The sequence below is a fragment of the Lactuca sativa genome, chromosome 7, assembly GCF_002870075.4.
Source record: "Lactuca sativa cultivar Salinas chromosome 7, Lsat_Salinas_v11, whole genome shotgun sequence".
Classification (NCBI taxonomy): Eukaryota; Viridiplantae; Streptophyta; class Magnoliopsida; order Asterales; family Asteraceae; genus Lactuca; species Lactuca sativa.
The window spans coordinates 163232885-163244826 of record NC_056629.2 but is presented as its reverse complement, the minus strand read 5'-3'; the positions used below and the strand labels follow the sequence as shown (position 1 = coordinate 163244826).

At 37.7% G+C, this 11942-nt stretch overlaps 1 protein-coding gene across 1 annotated transcript; it reads left to right on the top strand.

Moving 5' to 3' along the window:
* The first annotated feature begins 10016 nt into the window (after positions 1–10016).
* On the top strand, positions 10017–11050 carry LOC111895716 (transcription termination factor MTEF1, chloroplastic). Its single transcript, XM_023891789.3, has one exon. The coding sequence runs from the start codon at positions 10091–10093 to the stop codon at positions 10919–10921; it is 831 nt and encodes a 276-aa protein (XP_023747557.2). The 5' UTR covers positions 10017–10090; the 3' UTR covers positions 10922–11050.
* The last annotated feature ends 892 nt before the right edge of the window (positions 11051–11942 follow it).

Sequence of the window (11942 nt, the reverse complement as noted above, 5' to 3'; positions counted from 1 at the left end):
ATCTTTCCAAAGCCGGAGAGTGAATCTCTCCAGTATAAAGATAACTTAGTAGGAACGACTCCCATCTTATGGCTTTCCAATACTCTTACTCCTACCTTGATACCCGGACTGCATCATAGGGATGTAAGTCGACACTCAGATAACCAATATCCGAAGCGCGGGAAAAATTCATGTCTATCGTCTCTCATCGTTTTGTGTTCCTTTTTCGTGTAAGAAAACCATGCCTCCAAAGAAGTATAACCAGCCCGCTGGCAAAACACCAACTCTCTTATTTGATGAAGCTACGTTTCAAGCTGCAGTTTCAGTACCCATAGCAGCTATCATGGCACACCTGAACGCTAGCAACGCCAATGTTAGCAGGAGCCCTACCGGGATTCCCGATCAAAGCAATGGACAGCAGCAACCAACACCTGCGTATCCAGCCACCCAAGAACCTCAACCAGATCCACCGAAAAGAAAGTTCAAGAGCGAAGAGGGAAGTACCTCGACTCAAGGACCTTCCAAATGGAAACGAGCTGAGGTAGTCAATACCCCTATCAACCCTTCCATCCCGACTTCAAGAAGACCATACCTAGGAAACCTTCCCCGTTGCAGCAAGTGTAGCTACCATCATCATGGTATCTGTCGAGAACTCCTTTGCGTTCGGTGCAATATGAAGGGGCATACCTCTCATACATGCAGGGCCCCGGTTGAGTTCATTACATCAACCACCAATGTGGGGACCAATCCAGTATGCCACTTATGTGGTGAAATTGGACACTTCAAGAGGGACTGCCCAACTGAAAGGAATGAAAAAGGCGCAGGAGGAGTCTAACTCTAATATCTAGGGGAAGCCTCAATGAACCCGATAGAATTTTGGTACGTTTCTCAATCCTAAGTAATTAACCGAAAACATTAAATGGTTAATTATAATTGTAATTACTCCCTTGTTAAGGCGAAAGTCGTAGCACTGTTGTAACACTCCAAAAACCCATCAGGTTAAGCTATGATGGCTTAGTGTATACGTTAAGGCCATTTATAATTAAGATTGATGAACCCCGAGCGAGTGATACTGCCTCATCGCCTGTTCCTCATTGAGTTGTGGATTTAGGGCGGAGTCGCTCAGTCAACAGCCCTTGTAATCTTAATTATGCCTTACTAGTGTATATTCGGCGATTATGGAGAGGCCTCATGAGAAATCCATTCATGAAAAGTACATTATTCCGAAACATTAGGACCCCTAGAGTTTCGCGTCGATTCCATCGGCCCAAGTATCCGCGATAGCGATAACACGGACGGAACCTGAGATGCTAAGAACTTGTATGCCCTATTCAGCACATGGTCCTATCGATCTTCATCCCATATCGTCTCGATGCTTGTTAAATTCGACATTGCCGCCAATCATGGTTCGACTTGGTGCGACCATGAGAAAATTCCTAGTGCTGTGTAAAGAGAACTTTCACCATAGCCTCTGCGTCGAATAAAGATTCTTCCGAACCTAATAAGAAAACCTAAAGCGAACCTTCAGTCGTCTCTCTCATCCAAACCTTCTGAAGTACCCAGGAGAAGGGCACCACACCCTGTTGACCAACCCCCCTTAGACAAATAGAACCCGAAGCGAAAGGCACTGCAGGTATCCTAGGAGACAATAACCATCCGAAGCCTATTTGGTAGATCCCTCCGAAAGACCCTTAGCACCTCAAAATCCGATTCGTGAATCAAGAGAAGGAAATCATGGGATTAACTTGCCACTACTGAGTATATGCGTTAGAGCAGTATATAATTTAGATCAATAAGATTTAAGATGTGTGCTTCCTCCTTACTCCTTGTTCCTCGTCAGGTTGTGGGCCTAGGGTGGGGCCACACAACTGAACACCCCGTCGATCTCAATTATATACAACTTGCATACATCGAGTATTAGTGGTTAAGCCGAGTATGAGGATTACCACGAACCTTATAATAAGACCCTTCATCCTATCCCACAGAAAAGGAGCTGGAATCAAGAGAACCAGTGCGGGTTGAGCTACTAAAATGAACACAAATCCGAAATTGTTGTCATCCCAGTTGAGCCAACATAGTAGCTAACACCCTCAGTTAGGAAAGTAACTCAAGTCGTAAGAGTCAAGGACATTGACTACGACCATCCATTCGCGCTTGACCCCACGAATTAAGCATCTCAGTAGAGATCCCGGAAACCTGGAGGCTGTGATAGGCTAAAACTCTGAGAAGAGTGGATGAGGAAATTAGAAGTTCCAAGTGACGGAACCCTATACTCTCTAGATTTGATTTAGATCGAGGAAACTCATAAATGCCAAAATAGTAGTTGTAAGGGATACACGCACTACTCATGCACTTCGTCTATCCCGTTACCGACGAGTAGTGCCTAGGACACACCGCCTCCTCACATGAAAGAAGTCACCATCACCCTTTAGACGATCGACCACATTCACCGAAGTGAATACTAGAATGCCAAGAATCATAGGATAACCTTTGCGACCAAGGATACTTGAGGAAAGTAAGCGATAAGTTGGGTCAAACTATATAACCCAGGTCATGAGGAGATTTTAGACTCGACACCGGTCTAGGTGCTAGTCGATGGGTTATACGAGGATACGCGCTTCCTACGAACTGGAGAGAGACCCGACACCTTATTTGGGCATGTCTTAGAGATTCATTGGGGCTATTAGGTGCTCCAAAGAATAATATCTCTAAAGAAATAGTAGAACCACCTCCTGAAATAGCCCAGCACTTCAGAAAATCTCTAAGGGCCAAGTTAGCCCTGATCGGAGACTGCTATCCATGAAACAACGAAGCAAGTAAGAGCATGATTCTTTCTGTTTAGGGATCATGCTGTGAAAGCATCTAATAGATGATAATGAAAATTTAAATTTTCTAGCCATCGTCTGGTAAAACCCTACCTCACCGACTTTGAGGGTTTTCGTTAGGAACACCTCAAAGGTTAGAAGTGCAGACCCATTTTGCACTAGGTTGAGATAGAGGCCCCGTAACCAATATATTCCAGTATGTATCCAATACATCCGATGATCCAGACAACCTCCGAAAGCCAACATTTAAGAAGTACGATTCCAAAAACGATCCGAGCCTTCTAAGAACCAAACCGGAGAATACACCCCCTTAGTGTGAAGGAACTTTTGGGACTTCAGAGTGGCGATCACATCGAGTGATGATCTAACCATGTAAGTACATTATGTTCTAAGTGCTGAAAATCCCTACCTTCCTAGGAGTATAGGACCATCTGAGATTCTCGATAAGAATTGGCCCAACCCTCGTCATACCTCAACTACTTTTGGAATTCCATAAATTCCACCCCAAATCTATCCATGTCTTAGATTTAAGAAAGTACCGGTCCGACGTAACACTTGAAATCCCACTCGTCAAGATCGAAATCATTGGTAACCCTAACTTCGTAGAGGAACCTGTAGGAATCATGAACCGAGCGATCAAGCGAATGAAACGAAGCCACATCCCGTTAAGTGAAGGTTCGCTGGAACGCCAAGCGAATACCATAGTTCACTTGGGAGCAAGAGGACCAATCGAATAGGAAGTACCCTCATCTCTTTACTCGATTGTTCATGCCTACTTCCTTGCCTAAACTCTAATTTCATGACGAAATTCCCTCTAACGGGGGGATGATGTGACAACCTGAAATTTTCTATTGCCTTGTAAGCTCATCCATTTAACACAAATAAATGCCAGACTTATTCCTGCTATCATTTAGCACAATTTAGAGTCTGTTCGAGCGTTCTGATCCCAGTACACATAAGGAATAAGTGTTGGGGTTTATCTGCCAAAGCTATAGTACGTCAAACGAGCCTGAACCGCCTTAACCTGGAGTTCACGGCCAACACATGGGAGTTTACAGCCGTAAACTCCATGTTGGCCGTAAACTCCACCTTAAATGGTGAAAGGTTGGCCATTTGTTCATTCCATCCTCTTCCTTTGACTGAAATCCTCTCAACTATCATCCCGTTCTTCGTCCCCGATCATCAAAACTCGTAAATTTCTTGTCCTAACTAGTTGATATTTTGACTTATCTAATGATCTTACTGTTGGATTAGTGTCTAAGTCCATAACTATTTTGGTATGTACTTGACCCGATGGTGCATGGTCCTTTTGGGTTGCCTTCACCAAAGCAACTTGATTGGAGAAATAAATAGAGAGAGAGGTTATTATGATTTATTAATATGTTACAAGAATAATATATTAAAGCATAAATCATATTTGTTTAATTAATATTGCTCAATAATTAATTAAGAATTAATTTTATGATCAAGTGTAATTAATTAAACTAGAGGGGCTGAATTGAAATTATGTGATAGTTACAAAATAAGGTAAGGATTATCTTATATATATGGTGAACGAATTTGAGGTGTAAATCCCGTAGAATTTGACTAGGATAAGGATTTCTAGGACTTATCTTATGGTTGCTTGGTGGACAAGCAATTAGATAAGGATAAGGACTAAAACCCTAATCTTTACACCTATATAAACCCCCTAAGGCATAGGAATTCGTCTATCCCTTCCCAAGAAGTCTTAGAGACGAATTCTAACCTCCCTCCTCTCTCTTTATACCTTCTCCACTTGCTTATGGTGTTTGTAAGCCATTAGAGGAGTGACACTTGTGACTCTCTGCTTTCCAAGGTCAATTCAAGGAGGAATTGGATTGTTATTGCTACACAACAATCAAGGTATGTTCTTAAACCTATTTACATGTGAATTCTGATTTCCATATGCTAGTATTAGGGTTCAAAGTCTTGGATTCAAAGTATGTACAATAGAGAAACCTAGATCCGAGCTTTAGGGTTTGTATGAGCACATAGGGTGTCTTATGACCAAAACCCATCACTTACACCATTCCATCCATGAAATCATTCCAGTTGAGTTGATCTTCAAGTGTTCTTAGTTTCACCAAGAACACACACTAGTGTTTTTGGCCAAAATCGACCATTCAAGCTCCTAGATCGTAAGTACTCTTATCCTAACTCATTGTAAACTAGGTTTAACATGTTTAGGGCTTAGAAATCATCAAGAAACAAGGAGGAATGAGAGTTTACGGCCAAGGGATGTTCTTGGGCCGTAAACTCCCTTTAAGGGTGCAAAATTGACCTTTCTTCCTTCCTTATGCCCGGCACTCAACCTAGAACCAACCACCATTGAAGTAGGGACCTTAAACATCAAAGAAACCATGTTCTCATAGAGTTTATGGCCGTAAACCCCTAAGGAAATGGTCCTTGGGCCGTAAACTCCATAAAGGGGTCATATGGTTCCCCTAACACCCCCTATGGCTTGAATGATTGACTAGAACCTTGCATGCTTAATATAGGAACACCAAAACATCAAATGAATGGGAAAACATAAGTTTATGGCCGTAAACTCATGTGTTTATGACCATGAACTCCTCCAAAGGTCCATTTGGAGCCCCAAATCACTTTCTATGCCCTAGATTCGAGTCTAGCTAAATTCCTTGAGTGGTATAAGACTTTTGAACACCCAATGACACCATTGCCATGAGTTTACGGCCGTAAACTCATGGGGGAAGTGGTCCCAGAACCGTAAACATCCCCTAAGGGCCACCATTTGAGGAGTAAACTCCAATGTGAGGCCATACTCTCTTTATATGCAACCCTTGGTACTCCTAACACTTGTGGTAAAGTGTTTTCATGCATTAGGATGTCTTTACTTGCATAATTAGTTATTAAATGACTAATTAGATACTTAAATGTATCATTACATGTTAAATAGGATTCGAGTGTGTGTTCAAGTCCTTACTTGACACCTAGCGTCCTATACCGTCCGTCATCCGAATCGCCCACGTCAGGTGAGTTCATACCCCCGAATCAACCTTTTAAATGATTTTAAATGTTTTTATGGGGGGGATACAAGTTGAACTATAGGGTTATTAGATCAATCACATGTGATTAATAACTGTATAGCACAATAGATTTTGCTTGTTAAGCTGCTTTATTCAACTAAAGGTTTTTGACTCTCATTTTCAAATCTCGTTTAAGGCATGAATACCTCTTTTTAGATTATTAAAGATTTTCCAAGGGTTTTCAAATCTTTTTTTATAAACTAACATCAAGTCATAAATTCTTATTGATAGATTCTCCAAAGGTTTTACCAAAAGTTCTTTTATGCTTGTATATTGTAAAGTGCATGCCTATATATGTATAGTTATATAAGCAATGTTTGAAGGACTTAGGAAGGCTAACTTCGCTTAAATACCTTTTCCTTGTTTGGATGTGGTTTAGAGTATCGGTTATCCGTCCGAAGGTCGTCTAAATATTGGTTATATATCATGTATACATATGTAGTCATAAAGGTTTCCATCAACCAGTTCACTTCCTTTGGGTAGCAAAGGCATCCTTCCATTCATCATTCATATACCTGAAACATTAGTAACTATTATAGGAATAGTTAGGAGATTCTATTTACTCTTTCTAGTATGAAGAATTCCACAAGAGTCAGTTTATTCATGAGTCTATACTATTACTATACTACTTTAAATAGAATGTGACGTACTATTTCCCGATACGCCGCTTCCAAGCGCCATCTCCGTGTAACCAGAGTCTCCTGGAGGAAGAGCGGGCATCATGTGTATAGATCTATGTGAGACAGACACTCCCACACCTTGACTGCTAGCTACAGTCCGAGCCGGTAAGGCCCAATGGGTGACAGATGTCACTATACATTGCATGACCTGGAGGGTCATCAAGGATTCGATCGTCAATCAGCATGGTTACATACGAGTTGACATTCACCCTTTTTATCCACCCTTTTATTTAGACTGTGCCAGGGTAATCGTTCATTTGATACCCTCCTGGAGTCTATGGTTTCCTTTGTTTTAGACTTTGCTAGTTGTATCGTTCATTTGATACCGTCTGGAGTCTATGTTTTCCCTTGTTTTAGACCTTGCTAACTGTATCGTTCATTTGGTATTGTCTGGAGTCTATGTTTCCTTGTTTTAAACTGAGTCAGGCGTATCGTTCATTTGATACCCTCCTGGAGTCTATGTTTTCCTTTGTTTTATACTTTGCTAGCTGTATCGTTCATTTGATACCGTCTGGAGTCTATGTTTTCCCTTGTTTTAGACTTTGCTAGCTGTATCGTTCATTTGATACAGTCTGGAGTCTGTGTTTCCTTGTTTTAGACTGAGTCAGGCGTATTGTCCATTTAATACCCTCCTAGAGTCTATGTTTTACTTATTTTTAGACTTTGCCAGGCGTCCCGTCTGATGTCTATGATTTATTTACCTTTAATCTTTGCGAGCCGTCCCGCCTGGAGTCTAGGTTTTATTTACTTTTAGCCAGCAGTGTTTCTGCTGAGGTAACATATTATTTTTCCCTATTATTTTTACTTGTGACTTTTCTCACAATTCCTTTAAAGTAAAAACTATATTTTTTGACAATGATAGTACTTTTGGGGAAATTACTCCTTAAACATAAAACCGTCGGGTCTTGGTAGAAGACTGCTGTCCAATAGAGATACTCCTTGGTTTTAACACAAAACAATTGGGTCTTGGTAGAAGACTGCTTTTAATTAAAAAATATAGGATTTTCGGAAAGAATTCTAAAACTCTTTAGATACTAAACTGCCATCTTTCATGAGGTTATTTTGAATAAAAATGCGTATTTATACTAATGTCATTAAATACTTATGAACTCACCAGCATTATAAAAATGCTGATACTCGCTTTCAAAATAACTTGTATTCTCAGGTCATCGTTAGACAGGTACATCCCGGGAGCTTTTGCAAAGCCAACCTAGAACCAAGCTGCATTCGTGTTATGTTCTGTATTTACTTTGATATTGCTATGAAATGTAACCTATGTAAAATTATTACTATTAATGCAATGGTTGTTGTACTTTGATTACTATATTGCATATGTTGTGATATTTGACATGACGTCCTCCATCCCAGAACGTACTCCGCCGTTCTCGGTTTTGGGGTGTGACATAACTCTTCTACTCGCATGGAAATTTAGATAAAATTTAAACAGTTGGTAAATTAAATTATTCCTGGATACGATTGGTGTTGCAATTAGAAAATTAGACACATGTATGCTGAACTGGACAAATTGACTTTATGGGAGTCAAATTGTTGGAAGGGTCCTTGATAAGTGATTTTAGAACGAAAATTTATGAAATGATGTTGTTTTTGAGTTCTTTAACAACTAGGAGAGGTTTTATAGTAATTTTTCAAACAAAAACTATGTATGATGACATATTCTGTTAAATAATTTAAAGGACACAAAACACTTGGCTTTCTATACAATTTCAAACTTTTGAAGTTCAAAAGTCAAAAAAAAAATATTGAAATTGATAAATTTGAGAAGATATCTTGAGAGTTTGGGATTTCCATTTTCAATCAGGTGTTAAATCACAAACAAATAAAAGAGTTGAGGCAACAACATCTAAGTGGAAATCACTCGTTATCCAATGGACCAATTACGGGGCATGGCCTGATGTGTCGAATCTAATCCATCTTAAGGTAAAGAGTTATTATTATTTTTTTCATTTTCAATTAAAATATACAAACTTTTCACATTTTATGATACTGATTTTAGTTTAAATTGACGAAAGCATGGAATGTTATAGATATAGACTATAGATTGTCAATGCAATTGGAAAAAATCTTCATCTTCTAAGAATGAGTATACCCTGGTTTTAAAGAATCCTAAAGGTGATTGTTAAAAGGAAGATGAATGTTTTTATGCATTGGAACACATATAACGGAAGTTGTATAAAATGACATCCATTTTTCAGCAAGGATGTCTTTTCGTAGGTATATTGAAAACAATCTGGATAAGGAAGTAAGAAAAAAAAAGTTCTATGGAAAGAGGTATCTTTTACTATACAACAATTTTTCACAATCGAAGAGGGAAAGTTAGTAATTTATTTGCTTATTATGGTGATGTCTTTCTTATACATATATTTCATTTTGGTTCTTCATATCTAGATTATTTTTCATTTATTCTACATTTTAAAGAAAGATTGGTTTAAACTCATATATTACTACATAAAATTTGGGTTGCGAGTGTGTTAGTAGCCCCAAATATTTTATTTGTTGTGATTTTTATCTATATATCATCATTTCAATTAAATGTATGATGAAATGGGAAAATTAAAGTAGCATAACCGAGTAGATAATTCAATTAAATAATGCATCAGGGGGTACATATCTTAGCAGCAATTGGGGATGACAATGCGGAGTTATAGTTGGACTGCGCACGGCAGTCATCGATACATTTGTACAATTATAGAATGAAGTAAAGAGAGAAACTTCCACATATATGAATGTAATTTGATAAACAAATAATTTACTTGTGGATTAATAAAACAATAAGTTTCTTGTCACTAGAAGCGAACATCATCACTCTGGTTCTTTGTAGGTTGATAAACAAATAATTTACTTGTGATACCATTGAAATTTCATTTCCTTATCTCTCATAGGAATGTAATTTCATTTTCATGCCCTGTCAATGTACTTTGATCGTCTTACCAATAACAACATACATGGTTCTTTACCGGTAATAGCCCCATACTTGGAATTCCTTACCTTCAATAGCGATGTACTTACATTTGACAATCCGAAAAAATACCTAATCTACCCTCTAAGCATAAGCCTCCAAAATTTTCTAGTATATATATATGTGTGTGTGTGTGAGAGAGAGAGAGAGAGAAATTAAAAATGTTTAATAGGAAAAAAAATTAAGTAAAATGATATTTTTAAATTGACTAAGGTTCAAAGACGTACGACATAAATCTTTTAAACCGCTGCAATATATTTTATTATATTTTTAAAAATTAGATTAAAAATACGAATCTAACCAAAAGAACCAAAAGATGTAATTTACTCTATCCAAAATTAGGTTATTTATCTTCAAAAATCATATGGTCATGTTTTAGAATATCTTTTTATTTTTAAACAAAAAGATAACGATTCCAAATTATAAAAATTACAAATTTTAGCTTTCACCTACATTTTTTCAAAAATATCTTCTGCAAAAAAACAATAAATTCTGTTTTTTTCCTTTATCTTCACAATCACCACACACTATTAAATTTCCGCCATATTTTCCCGCTAAGCCATGAACCTTCTTCTTCCTTCTCCCACACTCTGTTCTTCCTCTCCTCATTCCTCACACCGCCCTCCGCCTCCGCCCCACCGCCACCTCCACTTCCGAACATCACACCAGGAAAACCTCCGGTACCTAAAATCCCTTGGTATCATCCAACCAAGCTTCACAAAACCCCCATCCCCCGAAACCCTATCCCAAATCCTCTCAACCATAAACTACTTCAAATCCAAGGGATTTTCAGAACCAGATTTCCCACGAATCGCCTTTCTCTCCCCACATCTCTTCTCTCCAACCTTCAATCCCACCACCATCGATCCAGTTTTCCATTTCTTAGCCGTCGATTTAGCCGCATCGCCGGAGGAATCCCGTGGTTTGATTCTCAAATGCCCTCACATCCTCGAATCGGACCCAGAATTCTGCTTGAAACCAACCCTCGAGTACCTGAAAAAATTGGGGATTACTCGGTTGCAATCTCCGACGACCTTGAACGCTCATTTACTGGATACGAGAGTGAGTAAAATGGAAGAGAAGATGAGATTCTTGCGAGGAGTTGGGTTTTCCGATGAAGAATCGAGAAGGGTTTGTGGGAGGTTTCCGGCGATATTTGGGTATGGTATAGAGAATAATTTGAGGCCGAAATTTAAGTATTTGGTTATGGAGATGAAGAGAAATGGGAGAGATGAAGTGAATAAGTTTCCACAGTATTTTGGATTCAGTTTGGAGAATCGGATTAAGCCCAGACATTTGCATTTGAAACGAAGGAATGTTGATGCTGCTGAGGTACCATTGAATCGGATGTTGTTGTGGAGTGATGAAAGATTTTTCAAGAAATGGAAATAATTTATTTTCATGATAAAAAAATAATAATAATAGATTTAAAAAAATAGCAAATTACTGAAATAGTGGTTTACTTATTTTAATATTTTTATTGATAAATACAATCTAGCTACATAAACCTACTTACATTTATTTTTTTAAAATAGCAACAAACTTATATATTTTTTTTTATCTATGATAATATGCAAATATGCAATTCATAATAGCAAATACATTTATATTTTTGTTAACGCTTGGCTCATGCCTCATAATAGAAACATGTGTTGGATTTATGATTTAAACTTACACGTGTGCAATTAAACGTTTAAAATATAATAAATTAAAAAATTTGGATATCGGATCAAAATGTTAATAATACCAAATATCAAGAGTAAATTCAAAAATATCATTCAACATCTTATAATTATTCTCAACAAGTTTTCATATTATGAAAACAAACTACAAGAGTATTGTTATGTAACATATCCTTCTCAATTTCATAAAGAACATAAACTAATCCCTCATTTTATTATGCAAATTGTTGTTTATCAACTTCGTAAACCATCCTTGTTATTGATTTCCATCTTCTATTATTTTTAACCTATCTTTTTAAATTTTAGCTCTTCTTCTCTTAAATACACTTTATTCCCAAACAAAATGTGTTCAAACTCATAACAAAGTATGTCGTCTAAAAATAAGGTGTCTATATGTCATTGTAAACTCTTAACTAGTTAATATTAATAAATAAAATAAAATAAAATAAATTGTACTCTCCAACTGTTAAGGGAACAAGGTGCATGTTTGAATTGTAGACATCCGATAATAGGATTTAATTCTCCAATCTCCAACCATCCGCCGTAAGAAATAAAATACATTGTTTTTATTGTTAGTGTCAATGTGAGACTAGCCTATTTGGTAGAGACTTTGTCTCTTAGATTGAATGTCTCGAGTTCTAATTTAGACGTTAACGATTTTATAACACTAACTTCTAGCCGCTAACCCCGTCTTTCAGAAAAATGGTTATCGTTAAAAAAATTGCTATTAG